The following is a 26,409-nucleotide window of genomic DNA, read 5'->3' as shown; positions in this document are numbered from 1 at the left end:
GCAGTCAACAGTGCAAGTATGTCTGGTACAAAGAAAAAAAAAATAAAAAAGTAACTGACCTGTTGAGTGTTCGAAAAAATTGTATCTTGTAACTTCCCGACTGTCTGCGTTTTACTAACTCAATTATCATACAGAAAGAAAATATGAGATGGGGAGAAAAAAACTAATGGTGTCATAATTATCGTGGATAAAAATTGACAAGACGAATTAACGACAGTGTAAGAATGTTGTACCAAAATTTTGCTTACAACGCTGCTTACCATCGATTTCTAAAAGCCGATGCCCTCTAATTGTGTTCACAGAAAACCGGAAAAGACATCCAGAACATCGTAGGATGAACAGCTAAAAAAACACGTAAAAATTTTGTGTCACTTTAATCTATGCGTGATTGATTTCTCTCACTTAATCACAGTGACGTGGGGATGAATTAAATTAGGGTTTGACTAAATCTAGGGCATTTGAAAATGTGTCAAAATTTGGCAACAAAAAATCAAAGCCTTCCTTTATTCCGAGTTTATTTATTTTTTTTTTTTCTCTTCGTAAAAATATGTGTTTCTGAAACGATTTGTTGCAGCTTGGTCTCGTTAATTTCACCCTCCAAACCCTCGAAAAGATACATTGAAACTGGCGTCTTGACTAGAGTACTGGAGCCAGTTTTTGACAGCTTTCTAATTGTTGAGTTGATTAGATTACGCGAATGGCGCAAAAGCCTTTGATATACATACAGTAGTAAACTTCGTATTAATATTCCTTGATTAGTTTATTTTTAGCTACATTGTTATCATACACAGCTATGTTTTCTTATTTTATCTCTGTACTTAGTGTACATCACATGATACCTAACGTCAAACATACGCGTTTTCATTCGCAATATACATACTTGTATGTTGCAGAATCGTGAGTGCAGATATGCACAAATATAGCAATGCGACGGTAATGGAAAAAATGAATTAGAATATATGTAATATGTATAAATCAACCGTTGAATTTATGAGATACATTCTAGTTTAGGAACGTAATAGTAATAATCAATATAAAGGTATACGATAACTTAAGAGTAAACCAAATAACTATTTTATTAAAATGCAAAAAAAATTTCCAATCTATCTGCAGCTAAGACATATTTCTAAGAAATATATTAGTTACAGATAAAAATGCTAGGCGTGTAAAATCGGAGCTTAACTGCAACAAACTTGCTTCCAGAATTATAGAAACGATTTTCCGTAAAATGTTGGGTGAGTTATTTTAAAAGTTGGCATAAAATTAACTAGACTGCCGTTTACTCGCATTGAGTTCTGTTACACATGAAAAAAATATTATATGAAAGAATTTCGTTGAATGAAAGCCTAATGACTAATGATTTAACTTTCGAGATACAACCATGCGTAAATACTCCTCTATGGTTCACTTACAAGAGCAAATTGTTCAAGCTACAATTACAAGCTTATACCAATATTTGTAATTATAACATTTAGTAAATTTATGCTATATTCATAAGAATAGTAATATTCATGTGTAATTGTATTTTAAATTCATCGCTTACTTCGCTCCATATCTATTACTATTATTATTACTGTATGTACGGTGACTAGCTAATACTAACAAAATAAGTACGCGAAAAATACTGTCGAGCAGAAAATATTATTAAGGTACGTGTTCACAGAAAAGTTGTAATCAATTTTTTTGAAATTAATAAGTTCTATTTGAAACACCTGTAAGCATAAGGTATACTTATATGACAATATTAGTTGTGATGCGATAGTATATTGTGATATGTTAGACAGCAATTTCACACAGCGGGAACCAAAATATTGGTGTGACCAAAGCGCTTAGTGTTACGTTTTTTATAACCACGGTTCTCAATACCCAAAACACGCGTAATTCTAAAACTAATTAATTCATTACTCATACCGTGATTACGTGCATTACTTTCATTTATCATTTTTCTCTACAATTTAAGAGGAATCACGCGGAGACTTGATCGTCGTAAAATATATTTATTTTAAGTACATCGCAGTTATGTAGATACAATAATCTTTATATATATATTTACTTTTTTCATATACATACGAAAGCACTCTTAACTGTATCCCTTAAAGTACAATATATAACGTAAAATTAAAGTACCATTGCATAAATATATGTATATTCAAATATCCATCAAGCATTTATATATTGTATATAGTAGATTAAATCACGTGACAATTAGTCGCGAAAAGAATTTGCAATCAAGGCTTTGATCTATGGTTAAAAATTTTCAAATTAGTATATTCATTTAGGCATTCGATGCATCCGGATAAGGAAATATTCGTTACGAATGCGAAGGAATTCAATAATATTATGGGAATACATTATTCAAGTTAAAAAGTAACAACAATTGTCTTTCAACGACATCTTATTGCAAGTAATCGGTAAAACGAAACAGTCGATTGCGCCTGCGCCGAATCCACGTGTTTCATTGGTTCGTTGTTTAAAATACTAGCGATTGGGATCGGACCGACCAATGAGAACCGAGTAATTTGGCGCGAGACATAAATTTACTAGGTATTACATCGTTTTACCAAAACCTGATATCCGCAGATAGCGAAAATCGTAGTTCGCTCGTATCGGGTGAATCGATTGCGAATAATCGGTCGAGCAATGCACTTATATCACAGTTTTCACACGTAATTACTCTGCTTTCAGAAATATTATATATGCTCGACGATAATCATCATACATGCTAAATTATATATCTTATATTTCGTATAATTTTAATATACATATGTATATATATGTATAATGTAATTATATTAATTATGCTCGGGTTTGGGGCCTGCGGAGTATCGCGCGTTTAGTTTACCGCTTGTTACGATTCTTCATCGTGAAACGTCTCCAGAAGTTTCCTGACTTCTTCGAAGCCGGCGTTCCACCTCCGTGGCCATCGTAGGTGTAACTGCACTCATCGTCCGCGTCTTGACCCTGAGGTTCCCTCGTAGGAGAACCACCGTGCCCAGAATCACGGTCCACGTCATTTCCCCCCTTCTCAACACCTGCGCAGGATAAAAATAAAAAATTGTTTCAACCGCTCTTTGTGAAAAAAAGTTTGTACATACATACAAGGTGTGTCTACTTCATTTCATCCTGCATAAATAAATAAATTCATGCACTTTATCTGCACGTTTGCAGATTTGCAAAACTCTAAAGTGGAAATTTTCTAGATATAGTAATGGAAAATTTAATGGAATAGCTCCACCGGTTAAAGGTGAACCTGACACAAAAGTTGTACGGAACTTAATCTTTTTCTTAATCTGACACAGAAATCTGGTTTACAATAAAAATTGCGGTCTCTGTGACCTCTTGAATCGAGGTCTACTGAACTAGCGTCAAAAATAGCGACCACGATTCACCCGTATAACCGTGCAATCAGTTTACTGATTATTTCTACATTTTCACGCCTCAGTTCCGCATCATTATAGGTATACACTTGTCAAGTTTCTATCAAATTGACTTTCGTATACGTAACTTCGGATCCATGAAATTCCATAATGAACTAAAAAATCCAAACGTATTGGAGGTAATAAAAATGTTGACTAAATCAAAGATTATTTTTCATAAAAAATAAATCATCCTTTTAGAAAGTTGTAGGTCTCTATAATTGACAATTGGTTAGAATAATATAATGAATTTGGTTTTCTCACCTCCACCGCCTCTGAGCATGTCGAGAAAATTGCTCTCGGCGTTGCCGCGATTTCGTCCCTGTTTTTGAGACGGTGTGCCAAAGCTTAGGCTCTGTATATTTATCTCAGCCTTGAGCTGTTCAGGAGGAATGTCATCGACCCTGAATTCGTTGGGATCCTCGACGAACGCTTGTTGAAGATCGCGCATTATCTTCTTCCGGATGGTTTTCTTCATCGACAAGTGTCTCTCGAGGTGTTTAACGTCACTCTCCGTCAGGGTTTTGCTGTTATCGCGACGCCGTGATTTCTTCTTCTTATTATTCTTCGGACTTTCCTCGTCGCCCGAAGTCGAGCTAACGGAAACGGCGCTGTCGTGTCCCGGAGCTTTTTCCTCGGCCGGTGTTCTCCCGTTCTCCCATTTACTACCGAACCCGAATATGTCCCGTAGGTGAGGAATGTTCCGGTCGGTTGTCTGTTGCCTCGCCATGTCTTATTCACCGTCCCGTTCTCCCCTCTTTTGCGGTAACGATCGACGAGAAACCGTAAATATCCACCGGTGTTTATCCAAGGCTGGATTACTTCCAAGGACGATCTTATTCTGCAACAGAGAGTAATTAAATTTACCTAGCAATTAGCTTGCTTAATAATTAAATCATAAACTGTTAAAACATATATCATGGAACAATGCTAAATTCCGTAGCGCGAAAGGGAGAAACATGGAAAGATTGTACAATATTCTTTATACCAATAAACAACCGCGACGTTTTAAACCCGAATGGTTGGTCAGACGGCTTGAAATACGGTACGTTACTACCAGTTTTTTATCCTCTCTTTCTTATCCTCATCAGCTCTCTTTGGTTTCATGTTTTTTAGCGTATTTCAAAGCATGAAAATCACTTTTACGTGATTCTACCGATCGAACGGCTTGCAGATATATTCACGATTGAGTTTTTGAAATTAAGATTTTATTATAAATTGTTGGCCCTGCGTGTATTCAGATATAAAATACGTATGTATGTACATGGTGTCTCACTTTTAATCGTACAGTTAAATGCTGATTTTAAGTGAAAATCATGCGTAAGAAAAGATTGTCGCCTAAAATGATTCTCGTGAACGATGCCACTTGCGGTCCAATTGTCTCCTAAAATCATCATACTGCAGGCTGCATAGTTTCAGCGTTATTTTGGTGCTTTAATTAAATATCGCACACCCGGTATATGAAACGAGAGATGAATGCCAGAGGTTTTTTCGTTATTTACGACGATCGTCCTTGATAAATGCGCCTACGCAACTCTATATTGTCCAACTTTGAATAGGCAAGGGCATTATAAGCGATATCAGGTTTTAACAGCTGCAGTAGAAGTTAATAAAAAGTATATAAAATAATGGCGGGGAATCATCTCCGGATGAAGCATAACATAAAATGGCGATGTTATTTTTAGTATAACAATATCAAAGGTACTCCGAGAGAAATTACTAATCCTTATCCATTTTAATTTTCTGTCATAAGCGAAAAATATTATTCTGGATACAGATTGAAAGTGAATTTTGTAAATGTATCCAAAAAATCAGTAGTACGTGCAATTACTATTCTCTTTGATTATAGTCATTCGTATGATATATTGTTGTAACTATTGCGATAATTCGATGTTAAGGCCTTAATTTGACTGAAAAAAATGTTGTAGTAAACTAATCAAATAGATTTAATATCGTAATAATCAGACAACTATGATTACGTGAATGCAATAGTTATTTGTACATTTTTTTTTTTTTATGTTTTGTAATGTCAATAATATTCCATTCATTATTATAACAACATGAATTATTAACTACAATTTTCTAGTAACTATGACAAATGAAATTTTTCTCAGTATGGATACAAGTGTTCGCGGCACGTTGATTGGATTGCATCGAGCCTGTATGAAATGAGTGCCTTTTGCCCGGTCACAAGCAGGTCGGAGATAAACGATCTCAACGCGTTTCGTTGCGCAAACAAGTCCTGCCGATGCGATGGTGTGTATAGGATATATTATAACCTATGATCGTGAGTGCCGATGAAGTGTTATATCACTCTCTTTGTCGCCGACTATGAACGCGCGCTGCTTTGTCAGCTGCCCGTGAGCTGAGATAGTCGAGAGGAGGTTCACGGCGGCAGCATCATCAGCAAACAGCTCTCAGCGTCTTAGTCGCGTCGTCCGCCGAGTCAAAAAACAGGTATATAGCCATAAGTATAATAAAAGTTGTAAGGTGAGTCGATTAAACGCTACATAACCAGTCGGTTAGGCAATCCTCCGCAGCCGCGTTAATATCATCGTCATATATACCCTCGATTCTTCAAAAATTGCTTCGGTACGTACGGTAACGTTCATTAATGACTTGGGCTTCCGGCTAACTTGTTTTCGGTCCGAAACAAAATGGAAGTTCGTAAAAATGACTCCCAATATCTCATGTCGCCTGCATTGCCAGTCATTGTCACATAATTCGTACAGAATCGAACTCGCATTTTGTTACGGACCGAAAACATGTAACCGGAAGGTTAAGGTATTAATGAATCTTACTGTACAGTGAAACGCCTTAATCTTTCGGCTAACTTGTTTTCGGTCCGAAACAAAATGCGAGTTCGATTCTATACGAATGATGTGACAATGACTGGCGATGCAGCCGACATGAGAGATTGGGAGTCATTGTCACATAATTCGTGTAGAATCGAGCTCGCATTTTGTTTCGGACCGAAAACAAGTTAGTCAGAAGCCCAAGGCATTTAATGAATATTACCGTACGTCTTTCTATGTATGATGATGATGTACTCGCATCTTTTTCAGAACTAGTTTGTCCCGGAACAAAGACTTGTTCCTGCAGTTGTCTCATGAACTCAACAAACAAAAATGGCCTCTTCATTTGTAGCACTTTCGCGTCGAGAAGAATTTGGCCGAAAACAATTCTTCTTTTAGGCACTACTGAAAATAGTCGAAGCTTCGAGCGATGCCTGCACGAACTCAACTGTACGTACGTATGTATAGTTAGGGCGAAACGGAGTATGAAACGGCCGTGAAAATAAAATGTCTTTTTTCACCCGGGAATCGTCGGCCGTGTTTAAACGAAGAAGGTCCAGGCTTCCAGAGTCCCAGAGATCGTCTCATGGAACGCAACGCGGCGTTTCGGCGTATCTTGAATTTAAATTTCTTCCTTTCCATTGTCCCGATCCGAGAGGGCAATGGGCATAACATAACAGCCAGCCGAATGCGTTTTGTCTTCTCCCTTTTTTTCTCTCCGACCTCTTTCTTTCTCCGGCTCTCTAAAACGAAACCTGCATAAACTAGAAACAGGAATCCTCTAGACGCTCCAAATTTAGAGATATATCACTTTGAATCCGGGGCCTAAGAGTTGATTCTAACGACACTGTTTTTCGGACTCGATAAGTTGGCCATTTCGCCGACTAATGAATTACAATTAACCGGTGCAATTGCTCGGGTAAAAGTGCGCAGAGCCATTTTAATTTCCAGCGTGGTAGAAAACCTTCACTTGTACTTATATGTAAATAAGTGTAGAAAGTGTCGTTATTTTCAATATTTCAAGAAAGTTCTGCATCGGTTTTAATAGTAACGAAAGTCGACCTCATCATATATTATTATAAGCGCAGAGATTCGCGCTGATCCTCACTTTCAATTTTCCTTTTTGGAATTATTATCATTGATTTCTTACAGCGGCCTATGTATACCTCTATGCATTATATACACCGTGCAATCTATAAACGTGGAACACATACACATACCTACCTTATACAACTCGATCCGTATAACCGCGGAGAGTGAACGCACTGACCTCGAATTCGCTCGCGAGGACAGATCGATCGATTACGTAGAAAAACCAATTTCGTTTATAAATATCATGATCTCGGGGCAACAATCGAATGCGTCAACTAATGCAACGATGTTTGCAATTTTTTTTATTTTCATTTCGGTTATGACGGTCACGATTTATCACAGCAGTTCACTCATACGCTGGCTATTCAAAGTATACGGTGATCTGGTTCGTATTTTGTACCTTTCACGGCTAAACACGCATTCATAGTATAGAACTAATCATCTTCAGCTTCTGAATCAGATCAGTCATAGTTTGACTGTTAGATCCTTTTATTATGCGCAGTCTCAAATTGTTTAAAGAGGACTCGGATATTTCAATCTTATAAACACATGCCGAAAAAGAGAGGAAAGGAAATTGAAAATCTGCTGTATAATAGACAAGAGTCACAGTAAATTTTTACTATTCATTTCCAGTTTTGAATTATATCAATCCGAACGCTTATTCGCTCGGATGGTTAAGATGAAATACAGAAACAGTAATATGATTCGAAGAAAACTTGTTCTAGGTATAAAATATATACATATTGTGTAGTACCAAAAAACTTGAATAAAAACCCAGTTGACGATGCGGTTACCCGCAGCATCCATATTTCATCTCTTTCACCTTTAGCAGGCGCATTTGTAGCGAATCAAAAACGAAGCACAAACGCATGGCATAAACAGATAGAGAAAAAAATTAAAATCAACTTTGATGGCCTGAAATTTTTTTTATCTTTACGATTCTATAACCCGATCAGTGAAATTAATATTTTACCAATAAGGCGATACACGTAACCGCAATCGCAAATTCACATCTCATCTGAATCTCACTTTAGGAATGAATAAAAAGAAATACATTACATGAATGTTCACGCATTCGTGTTATTTTATATAAATACACATAAGAAATGAAGTTGAAAAGTTTCAAAGGATTCATCGAATCTTTGTATAATACCACACTTCGATTTATGAACTAATTTTTGTTTATGAAAAAATTGCAAAATCTTCGCACTTCTTTTACGTATAATATAATACAAGATTCAGCGATACACGAGGTGACTGCGATTTGAAGCTGTGAAACTGTAGCTACATGAGTTGTACCTACATGCATCATGCACGTTCTAATAATATCCTGCACGCGTGGGATTACAAACCGTCAGCTTTTACCATTTATACCTGTAATGCAAGCTAAAATGGCGGTGCAACAAAACGAACAACTGGCGGCTCGGTTAGTCGGGACGAATCTGTACCGACTACTAAGTCCAACTGTAACGCTATATTGCCATGCCATATGGAATATCCTTCATCGTTTTGAGACGGAATCGAGAGACTCTATAATTTTTAGCCCAAGTACACATTTTAAACTGAGAAAAACTTCGAAAGTTACAGTTACTTAAAAATCCTAGTGTAAAAATGGGTATAGTTACAGTGAATTTCAAGAAAATTTGGTACCGGTAAATTAATATTTAGTGTGATTATAATTGTCAATATTATATTTTCTGATTATTGGAAGATTAAATTTTTTCTTTTTCATAGTCGACTACATTCTTCGAGTTAAATAAGACCTTAACATCATTTTGTCGTTGCACGAACAACAAATTATCCCCATCGTTACAAGAACGTATAGTACGAATGACCCAGATAAAAAAGGGATACAAACACACGACTAATATCAGATTTTATGGTTTCATCTACAAAATTAACTTTCATCTTGTACCCAGAACGGTACTTTTCGGTTATGATAAAAAATGAAAATAGTTATAAGGACTGTACGGTAACTTGTACAGGTGGAGATCTCTCTCGATGCATAATGGAGAATACGGGGTCGTTATAAACGCGGATCTGCGTCTACTGGATCTCGATCTCCTCTGTATATCGTACCTTGGTTAGTGCGGATGACGCATTGATAAGTTGTGGTTTACGTAGGCAGTTTCATAGACACAAGGAGCATTTATGTGGTTCGACTTTCACGATTTCATTATACTTACACACAGAATTACACTCACATACCTCCCACATTTATGCATTTATTTATATATTCGTTCTAAGTACTTGCAGGAAGAATTTGAAAACGCTATTTTCTATAACTGCAGCATCGTTTAATAGTAACGATTAGCCGGATGTGCGGTGAAGAACAGCAGACGCGTATTACAGTTTCTCTTCGTTACTTATTGAAACCGAAAACTTTGTTGCAGATTTCTAACACTTATACGGTTAACCCTTTTATTGCTACATGTAATTATCACGCACTGGACTTCGCAATGTCTAAACACTCACATCCATCACATTTCGCAATTGTATTTACGCAGCAACCGCGAAAAACCGTGGCGCGAAAACTTCGAAGATTGCAGTTGACAATAAAAGTCAGACACGGTGGTTTCGTATCTTCCGCCTGCAATGCGGCGATATTTGAAAGGTTCACCGAATCCCCGTATCCACAGAATAAAATACGTAAGTAGGTAAAATAATGTAGGTATATAATTTTGGCCACGGCTCGTTTGACACTCCAGAGATGCCGCGGTTACGGTTCCGATTCCGATTGCAATTAAGATTACAACACTCCGCACCACGTTTGTTATACGACTTGACTGTGCTGTTATAACAAATCTTTCGTAAATACTCACCCTGCAATATCAATCATTCACAGCTGTATTAAACTTGAGCGTTCAACGAAGCTCATCCGAGAGCTGCGAACTAAATCAATTACGTACCGCTAAAATATTTCCAGTTTCGTCGAGAGCGTGAACCATTGCATAAGGCAACGCCAATGAACGCGTGCGTGCAAGCACATACGGTTAGAAATTTCGCAAGCTAAATTCTCGGCTTGCAGGCCTTCTTGGAAGTTCAAACCATGCGTAAACAATCCTTGCCATCGATATGTTCGGCTTGAAGTAGCACTCGACAATTCGGGAGTGAGGGAAGAAATCTTAGAGCCAAAACAAAACCGGAAGTGTGCGCGTCAGCGGCGGCCATGTTTGTTTTGTTCCAGCAGCGTTTGAATTATATACCGTTGTAAAATCGTGTCGTGACGTTCTTTTCTTGTAACAATTTGTCTCCAATAATTGGAGTGCGTCGAAGATGCTGTTGATGTTATAGTTAAGCTCCCACGATCTCAACGGAACAGCTATTATTATGTAATTCGAGGCTTAACTGCGGGCTACTACTCGACTCACCGAAATCACTGGACCAAAAAGTGTTTTACAGTAGCTATACCCAACCACCCACCCGTACAGTCACCCCCCTTCTTTTTCCTCCTGCAAGTAACGAGCACCGCCGCGAACTCCCGCGGACCGAAGCGAACCGGAGACCCTAGTCAGGACTCGACTTCGAGACTTTCACTCCTCTTACATTGCAGTACCCTTGCGATATTCGCAGGTTGGTCCGAACGATGTGGAGCACCTCAACAGCCTGCATGCAAAACAATATCGACGATCATCCGTTCGTTTGCTCGCTAGCTAGAGAATTACCGAGGCCTGTCAAGACCGAGGTTGAAAGAGACTTAAGCATAAATGCTGCAACATTAGCGCAGAAGTGGCGTCGTTCCGTTAAGAGAGAAAGAGAAACGAACAAACAAATTAAAAACAACCTCATTATTACGAAGTTACAATCTCTCCACCGGATCTGATTTTGTCATTAAAAATTAAACCATTTCTTTCTTTTTCTCTTCTGTCGTCAGGATTTAGCCTATTCATTTACATACGTACGTTTAACTCACTTGCAATTAAATATACAGGCATGCAAAGTTACTTCGTATATACATATATTCCATCATCGAGAGGTCGCGTAGAAAAACTTGGTTTTTTGGAGTCTCATTAAAATGATTGATGTAAACATTTCACAAAAAGTAAAAAAATATATTCAAATTTAAATTCTACCATACGTACCGTCGATGATTTATATCGCGAATTGATAAGTCTATGCTAATAGTGTGTTACATTATACTTACACACGTTATTGCAATGCAAAGTACAACGTACTTGTATGCAAACATAACCGACGCCGATGCGTATTATGATCATTGCGAACGTACGTATTATGCGTACTGAGAAGACAAGAACTAATTACCGTGTGTACATAAGTACTCGTAGAGCCGCAGGTATAAGGTAGGTACAGTTGTACGAATGAAAGCAGCGATCCACCCCCCACCCCCTATCTCCTTACGTAATTATCGCGGTATAAGGTACGTATTTCCATAGCGGATTGTTCATTCGCCGTTTCACACTTTCTTAAAATAAATCAAGATGGGAACTGATACAATGCTGCCGCCGCCGTGTAATTACTGATTATTTCCCGTTTCAACTACATTGCAGTCACGATTGCTTTACTTAAGTTTGTTTTGCCGCGGAACTTTTACGGTACTGCAGTTATAGTTCAGTCTGATTCAGTAAAGCATATTATTCTCATCATTCATGAATTCATTTATTTATATTCACAGATGAACAGAATACACTCGTGTAACAAGGTTATGTGACTTATTGAATTATACGTTTGTCAGGCATTTACGGATACACGGAAATCGTGACGACTTTCGCAGTGTCGTCTGCATCTTAGTGTGGAAAATATTCCGATATCGATGTCCTTTTATTTATCCAAGCACAATCACCCACATCGAGATTGACTGTTATACGCAGTTGCAGGGATCGTTTTGTCCAACCGAGTCTGCAGGGCGTGCAATGCTTTAGTTCGATTTTCGATATCAGTGAAGCATTTTGTCGCTGTTTGTCGGATGCGATATAAATTGCGTGTCGCGTTTTGCGTCTAGACTTTGTCGGCCGATTGTAGAGACGTCTGTTTCTCCCTTTCTCTATTTCTCTCTCAATATTGTGAATTGTCTCGTATGCAATTTCTACACAACGTATGACAAAATAATTTTTATAAAAATTAAAGTTTATTACATTACACGCTATTTTGCGGATTTATATTTACGATTTGGCGTCATTGCGTGTGGATATTTCTGGTTAGATGAAGTCACGGTAAAACCCGAAATGTCACATGCACGAGGAGAAATATTGTTAGCATGTTACGTAAACAATTGTCGTATTCAACAGCAGAAAATAAATGACAGCGGGTTTTATACCATATATGTAATACTCATACGACATACGACGACGATAATCTCGCTTTGCTACCATTTTGCTACCGCATCGAGGATCGAGTATCAATTAAAAACAAAATGGCGCCGTTTAAGAACGCCTGTACAGAGAGATAAAAGGAGAGATCCGAATTTTGTGAATAGTACAAACTCTTCTTATCGAAAACTGCTGTAAGTAAGCTGAAATTGTGATCAGAGTTTAGCAAACGGTGAAGATAACTAAACTAACTATAAAGTATGGATTTCTCTTCAGGCATACTGTATTTTTTTTTTTTTTTCTAGGAAAAGGTCTAAGCGATTTACTTGCACTTCTCGCGTGCTCGCTACCGATCATCGAGCAAAAATTTATATAGTTACACGAAACGATAAGCGAGCAGGCTTTCCTTCCAAAGTGGATAAAAAATTTATACATCACCTCCGATATATTTCGGGTGATCGAATATAGGTATAGCTGCCCTTGCTTTTGAAATCAATATATTGTACATCGTGAATTTCTGTATTCTGGGGAAAAAATTTGCTTTCACTGCAAATAAATTATAAAGTGTCGCTTACACCTATGGTTACTCAAACACTATGATTACGACTTGAACAGAATTCTGGGAGAAAATTTAACAATTCAGAAATAGACTTCAATCCTAGTCTTAATAAAAAACGATGGAGGATGTGGCAGAAATTCTTGAAGCACCTTAAAGTAATAGTAAAACAATATGTCATACATAAACGGGGTCTCATAGACCCCAGAGTTTTTTCAATCATTCTTCATTTTACTTGCGCAAACAACCCTGATTCAAGCACGGTGGTTTGAAAATTGTACGTAAGTCGGTTCTGGGGTCAACTGGACCCCGTTTCAGCGACCAGGGTTAAAACTAGGCTAGCAGTAGAACCGGGAGACTTGAACGAGCTGAAGGAAACGATGCAAAGTACATGATACGGAGGGGAAGAGTTCACACTTGAGATAACGAGATGGACGAGGAGGCGGATAGCGGCTGCAGGTCTCCTCGTATTATAGTTTAATAATCACTCTATACGCTACGTCGAGCAGAAACTCACCGCGAGCTGTAGTCACGTAAGAGTGAAAGAAAAGTGTCGATTATAGGTTTTCAGCGACAAATTTATAGTCGGCAGAAAGCTCAAGTAAGAATAATACAAGAGAAAGAGGTAATACAGTCAGAGGGACAGGTAAGAAAACAATCGCTGGTTTCTTTTATCTTATCGAAGCGCGCAAAGAGCGGAATTATATTCACGGATATATATCGAGCGGCAATATAACGAGCGGTCTTCTAGTCTTCGTGCACTGCTTTCAACGGGGTGTGTAATACTGTACCTAATTGGTCAGGAATTATACGGAACAAAGAGAAGGAGCGCGAAACTCCGCGGATTAAATAGGCCGGAGTATTTACAAAAAAATTGCTAATGCTCTTAAAATTGTTGGCGAGAAAATTAGTTTTAGCGTTATATGTACCTATGTAATAAACCCGCCACTCAACACGTTTAAATAATTTTCACGACGTTAAATTCAAGCGCACTTTTGTACTTACAGGACAAAATTGATATCCGGTGAAAAAAAAAGCGCATGTTCGATATTTTATTCAAATCAAGAAGGTAAACTTTCGTCGTTTCATCCTCGCTGATTACTGATTAATTCATTTCAATCTTCGGAACTACATGTTTTTTTATTTTTTTTATACAGTATTCATGAAATGTATTCGTGTTATCTATCATACTAATTAAACGTGTCAGAGAAATCATCGCTCAAATTTTATAGCGATGTTGAATATTACGCAGCAATTATTACAGTTGGAATTAAAATATCGCGACATCTTTACCAATACGCGACTTTTCGATTATCCAGAAGAGACGAAGAATCTAAATGTAATCTTGGTCTATTCCATTATATCCTATGCGCGGTCTAATGTGAGTATAAGTTCTTTCAGAGGAGAGAAACTGCCCCAGAGATAGACGGAGTGATTTTTTTTTTATTTTATTTTTTTTTTGTTCGCCAAGTGACCTCAATGCGCGCTAGGTATACATATAATGTTGTCAGCGTCGGGCAGTTTTATATAAAAATGTGTAACGCGCGATGTAATCTCGCAGAATGCAAGAGAGAACCGGCTCTCCTGCTATACGTTTATTATTCGATAATGGTCTGGCACAATTTTTTATTTTATTCTTTTTCTTATCTCATCACACTTTTTCTCCTGTCATCATCTTGTCCATTAGTGACTGAGAAATTTGTCAGATTGTGAACGGTACCGGCCCTTGAATATTTTTTTTCCCCTTCAAAATTATGGGAATTATTCAATAATTCTCTCAGTTTTTGCCAATTTGATGTACAATGTAAGTGTTTTAAAATTGCGTTGGAATGAAATAATTTCGGGTCTTTGCTGTAAAACAATTTGGTCATTTTTTTTTTTTGTTTTTGATTTCTGGATGTATAAATTAAAAATTGCGTAGTCGACTAAACGAGAGAAGAATTTCCACCGTCAGTTTCAATGACTTTCTCTCTCTCTCTCTTTCTCTCTCTTTAACGATAAGTAGATGTACCACATAATGATAGGTATCGTACTGCAGTATTGTAACGTGCCATTTTACCGTCGTAAACCCGTCACATGAATCTTATGGCCAAGAGACAGTGCAGTTGCATGTATATAATTCCAAAATGCGAGAGCGGGAGGTTTGAACGAGCTCTATATAACTAGCCTAGCGTAATTTCAAACTGTCCGAGGAAGCTTAAAGGCGGAAAGCATCTTCTCTTTTTCGCCTGAGCGCGTACTTCGTCAAGTTAATGTAACGTACTTACATTATAACTCGTATGTACGTACGTATGGATGTCCTTAAATCCGTATTTTTCTCGCAATTTTTTTATTTCTTTTTGACACTTACCTGGTTTTATCTCCGTTAAAAAATCGTAGCTGCAAATAACTTGGGTAATAAATTTTTGTCTCCATTGTGTTATATAAGTTTTCAGGCTTTTTATACGGTGTTTCACTTCAAGATCGTCAAAGACTATAACAGTAAGTGATACGATCTTAACAATGATCATTAACTTTCTAAACTATATTTATTTTTTATTCTCTTGTTTTTAAGTTTTAGTTGAAAAAAAATAAATAAGAGTCGAGCTTATTACACGCGTTCGCTTATATATATAACTTCTTGCAAGTTTTCTGAACTCGAAAATCGATTCCGCAGAACTTAAAATTGTCGAGAATGTAATTTTAGTTTTATAACGATCTATTTAGGGGACCATAATTGTCGAGCAGTTTCAGTTCAGTTGCTGATCACTCAAAGTTGGCTGCCTACTGCGGCAGGTGACGGGTACCGCAATTCGATCGTGTAAATTGAAAATTTATAGCTCATCGAAGCGGTTAATTAAAAAAATAAAATCAACTACAATCCTTTGTAGCGATAGATTTCGCGCAGCAAGGTATCGATCGGCTCAGCTTCCTCCGTTGCACAAATGTAAAATAAACTTTGTAATCCGGTGCATTAAAAATGGCCGGCGTTTATCACCGGAAAGAAATTTCATGCATATATCCGACGCTTGTGAAATTTCTGTCGTGAACTTAACGCTGAATATTTTCGTTGTGGTTCCAAAGTACAGACGCGTGATTGTGAGCCGTCTGTATAGCCGTGTGCATATGTACATACATCGGGTTAAACACAACGTGAAAATATATGCATGGAAGTCTCTAATGTGTCCACATGAATGGTGCACGCATGGCATGTTACAAAGAAACATCTCTCGGCTGTACCTTACAGGTACACAACATACCTATACCGTCTCAACGGATAAAAAGAACCGTTGCGAAATCACAAGATGACGATTTTGTCATCGTTATTGTCGTTTTGTTGCGTTTAGATGCATAAGTCAATATCACATGTCGTACACAGAAGAACGCGCGTCGATGTTGAACCATTGAATACCATCAGGCTAGGCCCCAAGAACGCGCAACGATTGTAATACAGGTTACACAGCTGTGCATGGTGTACAACTTGGGATGATTGTGAGATAATTCAGTCAGAATGGACTCGGGCAGAGCGTGAATTATGTTACACAGCACCATCAACTCACCATTGGAAGTTACATGTTGCATGAAATAGTTTCTAAACTTCTTGTTGGTGAATTTTCTACCTCGGCCTTGCTTCTCGGGTTGTCACGAGCGTCGAGGCAAGCATTGTATAATTGTCGCGAGAAACCTGGGTACGTAGAGATTTCATTACCAATAGAGCGGAACGTGGCATGGTTATTATACAACGAAATCACATAGTACACCTATCGGGTATAAGTTACGACGTCCAAACGTGACCAACTGAACCGAGCCTCTTCCGGCAGATTTGAGCTTTCGGAAGCTCCGTATTTCACTCCGGTCCAACTCATCAGCATAAGTCACGAGGAATAAGGAAACGCGTCGATTCGGAGCCGAATGACTTGCTTCTTTCAATTACCGTTCCGCTCTTACGTAAACGCGCACGCGATCTTCAGGGATCCTAACAAGATAGGAAAGTACTTTAGAACAGTGCATGGAAGGTCGTGTTCGAGCAAGGAAGTCGACTGGCGACTGCTTCGTGTGGAATAAAAACAGACTGCATATTGGTTCCCGTCTAATTACAAGAATTGCAAATTGTTTTATTGCCGAGGTAATTTGGCGCCGTAATTATTATCAGGCATTATACCCATAAAGTGAGGAATCGCTTGGTAATGTATTCCCCGGACGTGGATCCTCCTGATGAACCTTGATCCTTGAACCATGCGTAACGGCACGGAATTGGGATGGCAGTGTGGCAATGGCAATTATTCCACGTCGTGTATTATACAGAGTGTATATCGCGTTATAAATCGTTCCACCTGACGAGAGGCGAAGCGTCTCTTGACAAAAAAAAAAGGTTTTTTTCTTCATTGTGTAGGTATACCTTCGTTTTTTGATCTATGATCGGTTGGCTGGTGTATAAACTCGACGGTGCATTGACAGAGACAACAAGTCCGAAACTCTAACCAACAAGCGACTCGCTTATACGATGTCGATTCAGATTACGATTTGACTATTGCTGACAATAGATGCGGTCGTCTCATTGCGAGCTACGGTAATTGGTAGGTACATACATACTTAGAACGATTATACATAAGACAGTTTAGTGACCCGAGTGAAGTTGCTCGCCGATGCACGTCGCTTATTGTCTATGTATGTACGAGTAACTTTGCCGTGGTGTCCTAAGAATTGAATTGGTTTAATGTTTCAGGATTTCCCACGAGAAATGTGATCACTTGAAGTTCTTCTTCTTCTTCTTCTCAGCGCCATCGCGGCATTGCGAGAAGGAACAAGTAGCAATTCGACTTGAATGCAATCCATTTCCGACAGCTAGGAGAAACTTCATCGCTGATTGACCGACGGAACTGTGGATATTACTTGGTCAAAGTCTACTCTGCTGCACCTGCTAACGAGCCTGGATACCTACACTGAAATCTGAGAAGAGGAGTCGATCCCTCGTTGTTTTACGTTGACATTGGACGCTGTGTGGACCGTTAGACAACCTGGGCTCAAAACGCGAAGACCGACTCCCGTTGTAGCAGCACCCGACTTTCATCTCCAGCGACCCCGTGGTCGAAGCGCTGCAATCCATACATCAGAAGCCACTGCTACATTCTTAGTGGTATACCGTGCACATGCATGGTGCTCATAACGCCGAGGAGTAGGAGCAAGCCACCGGGTACGGTTAAGCCCATTACACAATGTGACGTGAACGTAGGGAATATGAGAATACTATAGTACATGTATTGATAGAAATGGTACAAGACCCGAGAGTCTTGTTGCAGTTGCGAACAATCAACTTGCTCACTTGCGAAGTCGCCATGGTAGCCGCCAATCGAACATTTGCTTTCAGACGAATCGTTATTCCGTCTAAATTTATCATGATATGTAAAGGTAAAAAATCTCAAGTAAAATTGAAGAAAGAAATAATTAGTTTGACGAACGATCCAAACTTCATCCACATCTATATGGGTCGACAACGAAAAGAACCTCTGGGTTTTCTCAGCGGCTGCAGCGAACGATATCGATAAGAGGACTGTATACATGTCGATATGTGAATGGATATGGACTTAAAGATGATAGATATGTATACTGTATATAGATATATAGCAACACGGGCACGGGTAAGCGGATAAGTAGAGTGTATTTGGCGTGGGTGTTACGAAACGATTTCGTTACCCAAGATCTCGTGTCCGGCGCGGCTCGGTTTCTCTTTGTTCCGCTGGCTTGTTTCTGAATATTTTATACACTTTAGACGATCTAGCCTCTGCAGAGCTTCCCGCTTCAGCTTGGCTCCGCCATCCTCCTCCTCCTCCTCCTCCGACTCCTTCTTTATTCTTCCTTTTCCTAAGCTGCCTGCCTGCCTCCATCGACCTGACTTCTTCGTCCAGCCGCAAGTGACGTTACGAGTCACTGTCCACGGTAGGAATACACCTACATGGCGATTGTATACATAGGTGTATGTGGATAAGAAACGGACCAGTTGGTCTCCACGAAAAGAATCGATCTTTAAAATTACACCTTGACGATGTGTAATGGATCTCAACATTTACCTCATATTTTCGACTTGTTTTGAACCTTTATTTATTGTGGTCGTAGGAAGACACTGAGACCATAAACGTGGCACGAAGTACCATTTTCGTCTACTGGTCAAATCGACCGTAAAACGGGATGATGGAAGGGTACTATTGACGAAAGTATCGACCATTCTGAAACAAATGTCAGACAATCAGTGTAATGTTGTTTTTTTTTTTCTTTAATTTGTTACTTGTTGCCAGCGTGAAAGTTTTGGGCAAAACCCTTTCAATGGAAGCATCCATTCGTATACTTGATGAAATTTCCACATAGGAAATGGTTTTTAGGACCGTTGTGACAGTGAAAAGAAGCAGTTTGTCACAAGATTGACAAAAAAGAATCTCCTGGTTCTCGATTCAAGTTCTTTGGGAATGATTGGCAGATTACTGAGAGCACCGATCTTCCTGCAACTGCGCTATACTTTCAAATAAATTTTATCGTTTAACTGACATTTGGAAGCCTGCTTGCAATACAAATTGCATGAGTCACTCGAAATTGACCACTCTGCAGGTTCCACGTACCTACCCACCAATACCTATACCTACTGTTACATGTTCTGCACGCCTGTGCCTTTCATCGTAGCGGCTTCATACTTGTTGAAGGAATTAATCAGCATTCACGGTTCGCGCAACCCAACAAAAACAACGTAACAAAAGCAACAACAACGACGACGATCTCGGGTGAATCACGAATAAAGTAAGCGAAGTAAGCAATCGTCATGACGTATTCGTCAATCATTACTGTCACGTCATACTTCGGTGTAATAATAATACCGTCATGTCACTCGATGTATTCCGAGAAAAAGCTCCGAATCGCGCTTTTTTTTACCAGGATAACATCCTCCTGAATGGTATCGAAATTATTCGCTGCTTGTACAAATTACAGAAGGTTGTTACTCTTTTCTGAGGACTCAGAGACCCTGACGATTGGAATCAGGCCAACGTTCAGCTCTGGAAACTTTACGACAATTACCTAGCAATTTTGATACTGAAAACTCGTAACAGGTACGTTAATTATCGACGTGATTACGGTCGATGACCGATTATGTATATACGGTCCACGGTTGATTGAATTGGAACTAAGTTCCCACCCGATAAAAGGGCCGCAAGGTGATTTGAATAACATATCCACATCGTCCACCATTAGTAAAAATTGCCTCAGTTATAACTAATCCCGTGATCGATCATCGACCACAAAAATAGGTGTAGATGAGCCTGGAGGGTTTTCCCCTAAGTGCCGATTGTCAAATGAACGTGAACCATATCGGGTGTATTTTCCGACTCTGCGCAAGGTCAGGTAATAACTTCATTGCTCGAGGCGACGTTGCGTCTAGGACCGGGGCTGGTTAGTTACAAGTTGTATCGATATACAGGTACCAACAGGCTCGTAGGCAAGCTGATTCGCGGGTTCTGAGTTCGAGCTGGAACTCCAACGACCAAGGTGATCCGGTGTGAAAGCGAGAGGCCAAAGCCAGATGAGAGGAGAGGGAGAGAGAGAGAGGGAGAGAGAGAGAGAGAAAGAGAAAAAGAGAGAGAGAGAGAGGAAAACAAAGAAGGAGAGGACCGTGGTGGTCGATGACGCCGTCTTCGTGGGAGCAGAGCATGATATTTTACAGAGTCAACTCCAGCTCCAGCTCCAGCTTCTCTCCTGGAGACCACTCGACGCGTGTGGAACATTCAAATTCGCGGTTCAACCTACTCCAGAACCGGAAGTTGACCCCAAAGGCACTCCGTCATTCGTTTGGCCTCGGGCATCCTCCCCGACGAAGAGGGGCTGCGGTTCGCAACCCCGAAGGTTTTCCTTATACGGCATGGTTTCACTGGTGTACGCACAAACACGCTTCACGGTCTTGCTGTGAAGCATGCGGAGAGGGCGCCCGGTTTTAGGGAGAGTAACGTGTCAAGGGGTTGGAATACGACGCAAGCCTTGGTACGAGGATGGGAATTTAAAAAGCCTGCGATCGATGCGGAATTTAATTGAAGAGGAATCGGTATGGCTGTATCTGTTTCAAAAATATCCAGAAGTGTCGCGATCTGCGCCAATGATGGTGGACACCAATTGTACAACACTTCTATTTGTATAAATTAATTATAATTATAAGAAGTAATTGTATTGAAATGGATCTGAACAAATTCGAATAACACGGTCTATAAGAAAGATTTTACAGTTAAAACGTTTAAATTGATTCGATATATTATATTACATTATATTTTTAATTAGATTCTAACGTTCTTGGACTGATTTTGCTCGCTGAACAGATGCAATTCAGCCGTATTATAACCCTTAGAATTACATGTGCACAGTCTTATTCGCAATTCCGCTATCACTGTTCCGGATCTGGCATTTTTAATCTCGATTACTTAATACCGGATTTGAAATTTCCTGAAACCACTTTGCAATCTCGAAGACTGCGTCTTCAGGCGTGCTAAAATTCATAAGACCCCAGACAAACGGTGTCTGGAACCCTTTAGAAAGCTCGATAAATTCGTTCTGAGAGGTAGCAATTTATTTGGAAAAATGGTCTGTCCTTATTAGTCCTGACAAATTTTGTGGCCAGGTAATACGTCAATAAAATCTGATGAAAGTTGGGGATCAAGCAACGACTATCAAGCTTTAAGGGTCACGGGTCACGGGCCAATTGCTAAGAGGGTCGCGGTTAATCGATATCAAAGGGTAAGAAATTGTGCGGAATAATTGAACGAAGTGAAGTAGCGAAGACGAGAAATCTCGTCGTAATAAGGCAATTTGGAAAGAAGAGACGGAAGAAAAATGGAATATTTTTCTGCATAACGTTCCGAAAAAAATCCCAAACTTATGGAAAGTCTTGCAAGGTTTTTGGAAAATTTAAACAATTTTTCCAATCAACTTCCAATAGCGTCGAATTATTGCATAGAAATTTTCGCTCTTGGCTGGTTATCAATTTGTGCGATTTGACATTGCTTGCGTGAATGCAGCGAAGTTTCTGGCCAAAAAAAGAAGCCTCATCGATTCTTTGCGAAAATCAATCGATTACGGATCGATGTATATTTATTCAGCGAGGTAGCGACGGTGATTTGTTCATCATTTTCATATCGGATGTAATATCAGCACACGCAATTACCGAAATTTTTGTAACCCGTGCCGATTTTTTTCGCCACTGTAATATCGTAAAATTGCGAAAGTAGTATACAAGAGAAATAAAAATCGTCTCACGTAATCGCGATCAGCGAAAAACGATCATGAAATCCCGGAACGAAGAGGGCCGCAAAAAACTGTCGGTTCATCAAACAAATCCGTTTCTCGTCTTCATGGCGTTACTGAGCCGTCGAAAACGGAACCTGACCAAGTCAAAACTACGCAAAATGGCAAACAACCAGTGGCGTCGTATGTCGGGGAAGAAAAGATACCGATATATACTGAAGGCGAGACAAGAAGCCCGTAAACGAGCCGCCAAAAGGAAGAGACGCTGAGAATAAACGTCGAAAGAAAAGCTGAGTGCGCATAAGTGAAAATTAAGGAAAAAAAACTTTCCCTTTCCCTCGCCCCGTTTTCAATTTTATTGAGATCCGAGTGACTGCACAATTATCTACATCTGTTTATTTATTCATTTACAGTACCCAATTTTTTGCTACATAAATTTATATTTAAACCAAGTTCTTGTTTTTACCTCCACGTTTCTTCCTTCTCGTCCATTCGAAATCAAACTTATACACGTAATAATTATGCGTGCAAATTTTATCATTACATTGATAATTGCAGTGCGTCATAAATTTTACTCTTTTTTTTTATCGTTTATTCCGATATATCAACGAATACAAATTATGTAAAGTTGAGTCGCTGCTACTTTGGTACTTTTTTTTTTTCTTCTTCATATCGGTATATAATAACACTTGTATAAATATTTACCGATATTATTAGCATGTACGTACCGGGAGTTTTAGACTTGACAAGATGTATATGTACAAATACACGTACACGTATACCTAAACTACAGGAAAAATCTCCGATGTATTGTATTGTACGCCTGTTTCAAATTATTGTGTATTGTATTTTTTCGTCTAATAATAATAAGAATAGTAATAATAATGTACTCCCGTTTTTAAACTGAAAGTCTTCAACTTATTCCCGATTACGTTATTAATTGTTTCACTCATTTTTATGTTTTTTTAAGTACTTTTAATTACTTATCCAAGGTATAATATCGACGCTTTAATTTATCGTGACATTTATAGGCGTATATACATATATATATATATATATAATGTATATGCGTTCTTACAATATTTGTACAACTTTGGTGCACCTGACTCAATTGAATATCGGGGTCATTAGGGCGGTTTGAGTAACATAAGATATTACAAATTTACAATTCTATGGAAAAGTTATAGAATTATTTTATAGAAATATAGCATTTATTGTTTCTAATTCGCACCTTGTATTGTGCATAAATATAAGCCGTAAACAATCGATTCACGCACAAAAATTGCGTGTTCACGAGTGACTCGTCATACAAATAATACGAATAAAATGAATTCAGGTAACGTTATGTACCTATAATATGCATATGAATTCATTATTTGCATATACAAGGCGTCGATAAATTATAAATTATTCCGAGATAATATATTGCGGATATACTTTACACAGAAATTGAATTGCGCATGAGGTAACAATCGATTTATACCCAACTCACACAGCAATTTTTAAATCTTTCGATTAATTCCTGCCGGGTATATTACAGGATTCTGGTTTAGGTGATCAATTACAAATTTCACTTCACGCTCGATTCCTTGCTTATAATTATTCATGCACCGTGATCGGCTCTGCAGATTGGTTTTAAAACTATTAAATGAAGTAACACGTAGTTTAATTATCGTTATTAAAAACCCTGTTTTCGTTTTTCATCATGTTTCATAATTCTTTTAAATAATTTTAGCTAGCCTGAAATTAAATCTCGTTGAAAATCTGTAATATCCTTAATTCTATACGAGCATTTCCTTGGACGCGATGCCGTTATATAACCGTTCTATCGAAATATTCATCGTCTCTTCAAGATAGATGATGATAATCGCGACCCTATAATAACAGCGATGTAATAATTGTTTTAACTATAAATCGAGATCTTGAGAACAACGCGGCTGAATGCGTGTCAAGGATGTGAAGACCCTGGAGTACGGTCTTCGGCTGAATCAAGTAATACGAAATCGAACCATTGTTCGATCGTTATCCTTCTCCGATCACCGTCGCTGATCCATAATTTCAATCAATAATTATTTAATCGATCGATTAAACGCGGACGGTAACTGCGAGAGAAAAATTAGTCGCGTTCAACTATGAACTTGAACTTTTATTTCCCATCTGCCGATCGCTCGATCCCGCATTGAGTATTAAACGAGCAGACATCGATCTTCTCGGAGGTTCATTAGCATGCGAATAGACGATTTGACGAAAACTCCGGTTTAGGAAACCCTGGATCACTTCGATCAGATTTCAATTACGATCAAAAATACGCCTCGAGCCAACGTGATTTTTATCACTTATTATTATACAGATTGCGAGTGTATTGATATTCGATATCGCTGGTTAGTTACAAAGCGCGGATGTCTGTTTTCAAGGCGAAAATATTTTATACTTCATCAGACTGTACGCCGCAGACACAGCCAAGCTAATTACCGCGAACCGATCCATTCTCTCAATAACAAGTCTTATAAGCCAGACTATAAACGGATATTGGAGCGGTTCTTTCTCATCCGGTACTTTTAGCCACACAAAAGAGCGTCGAGTAAGCTTTGGGTCGTGACTTTTGGAGAGTAACTATAAAAGATGAATCGATCCTTTGCTAAGCTTTCTTCAAACATTAATGCCATGAAAAATAGGATTCTTTATTTATAAAACGCAGTGTAATTTTTGTCCGGAAAAAGCAGCCAAATCGACTTTCTCTGTTTCTTAATTTTAAAGATACACAGAATGCAGGTTGACATTTTTTTTTTCTATCATACCTCGTTGTGTAAGAAGAATCCGTAAGCAAGTCGGATACATTCATTTCACGTTTGTCGAAGCCACAAGTTAAATTATTCCACGTATAAGCCTCGATATGTAGGTATATTTGAAAAACTGAATAAAATAAAATTTTACACTCCTCCGTATCTTCTCTGTTAATTAAATTAGTGAACAACTAAAGTTAGATCACCGTTTAGCGTAAAGCGTTCCCAAAGATTTTTCACGCCTACAATAAAGCCAATTGACCATCCACGTATTATATACCTGAAAAGGAAGAGGCTTCTACAGCTGAAAATCGCAAAAGGTCGCAAAATCGCCAATTTTGCAACTATAATTCCGGAAACGAAAATGTTACTCGTGTAAGGTATAACAAGACATCAAACCGTCAAATAAATTAATTCGCCGCTATAACAGCCGGCCGTATGACGACTAATTAGCAAAGATGATCGCGGTTCCCACACTTTTTCTCGAGATCTCATCTTTATTTCGTTTCTATCCTGTTACCAAATACTTGAATATATATTTTTATATGTATGCACTACAATAGAACTCACCAGCAACAAAGGGACGGTGTTTCGAATTTTGGCATGGCCGAATATCCGGACGTGGTCTTCAGTTCCGGTCAGTTTAGTTCAGACAGTAGGCGGTAAGAAACTGGATTTAAAAACAGGGTAACACGTCCCTGTCACTGGCAACAATTAACAGTCTGCACCAATTGCTTCTCCACAATAAATATATTAAGTATATGTATATATATATATTATAACGATATAGAAAAACAAAACTTAACGATTTTCAATAAAGAGTTATCGTTTTTTTTTTTATCTGTAATTTTTCTTAAAAAATAAGCACCAAATTATGGGTTCGAAAGAAAAAAAAAAGGTATACTTCTAAAGACTTCTTTCCTCCGAAATCGTGTGGTAACAAACAATCTCTCTCTGAACCTCTCGATGAACGAATCGCGGATTATTATATCCTTACGTGTGTTTGAAAGGCCGCGTTTCGAACGAAAGTTCGCGGGAAGAACGGCAGCGGGATCGGAGACGCGGTACCGCGAGCAGTTCAAGAACGACTAGCTCGCAGACGTGAGTGACGACCATGTCCTCCTCCCCTTAGGTCCGCCTGCTCCACGGTCTCTTGGATCGACTCTCTTCGCCGTTCCGAGGAACGTTTCTCAACCGAGCTATTCGCCGCTATTCGCCGCTACTCGCCATTCGCAAGTCACCTGGTGCGGA

General features: G+C 38.7%; 1 protein-coding gene and 1 long non-coding RNA gene across 3 annotated transcripts; one reads left to right on the top strand and one right to left on the bottom strand.

Annotated features, from left to right (window-relative positions):
* Positions 1–735: 735 nt before the first annotated feature.
* LOC124303216 (uncharacterized) lies at positions 736–26,343 on the bottom strand. Of its 2 annotated transcripts, XM_046760174.1 has the most exons (4): positions 26,063–26,343; positions 25,729–25,862; positions 3,681–4,257; positions 736–3,032 (listed from the first exon to the last, which is right to left on the bottom strand). In XM_046760174.1, the coding sequence occupies exons 3-4, from the start codon at positions 4,144–4,146 to the stop codon at positions 2,839–2,841; spliced, it is 660 nt and encodes a 219-aa protein (XP_046616130.1). In that variant the 5' UTR covers positions 4,147–4,257; positions 25,729–25,862; positions 26,063–26,343; the 3' UTR covers positions 736–2,838. The 2 variants fall into 2 exon arrangements, with proteins under 2 accessions (XP_046616130.1, XP_046616131.1); XM_046760175.1 differs by lacking the exon at positions 25,729–25,862 and having other exon boundaries at positions 26,156–26,343.
* On the top strand, positions 17,123–18,420 carry LOC124303219 (uncharacterized). Its single transcript, XR_006907868.1, has 3 exons — positions 17,123–17,231; positions 17,499–17,682; positions 17,832–18,420. It is a non-coding gene; the product is annotated as an uncharacterized LOC124303219 (long non-coding RNA).
* Positions 26,344–26,409: the final 66 nt, after the last annotated feature.

This window comes from Neodiprion virginianus, chromosome 4 (genome assembly GCF_021901495.1).
Source record: "Neodiprion virginianus isolate iyNeoVirg1 chromosome 4, iyNeoVirg1.1, whole genome shotgun sequence".
NCBI classification, from domain to species: domain Eukaryota; kingdom Metazoa; phylum Arthropoda; class Insecta; order Hymenoptera; family Diprionidae; genus Neodiprion; species Neodiprion virginianus.
This window is presented reverse-complemented; position numbering and strand designations above follow the sequence as displayed.

What these genes read in the sequence shown, in the direction of transcription:
- LOC124303216 (XM_046760174.1), bottom strand. Translation starts at nt 4,146, where the DNA reads ATGGCGAGGCAACAGACAACCGACCGGAACATTCCTCACCTACGGGAC. An exon ending in CATGCTCAGAGGCGGTGGAG is followed by an intron (nt 3,033 to 3,680) that starts GTGAGAAAACCA and finishes TATCCTGCGCAG; the next exon opens with GTGTTGAGAAGGGGGGAAAT.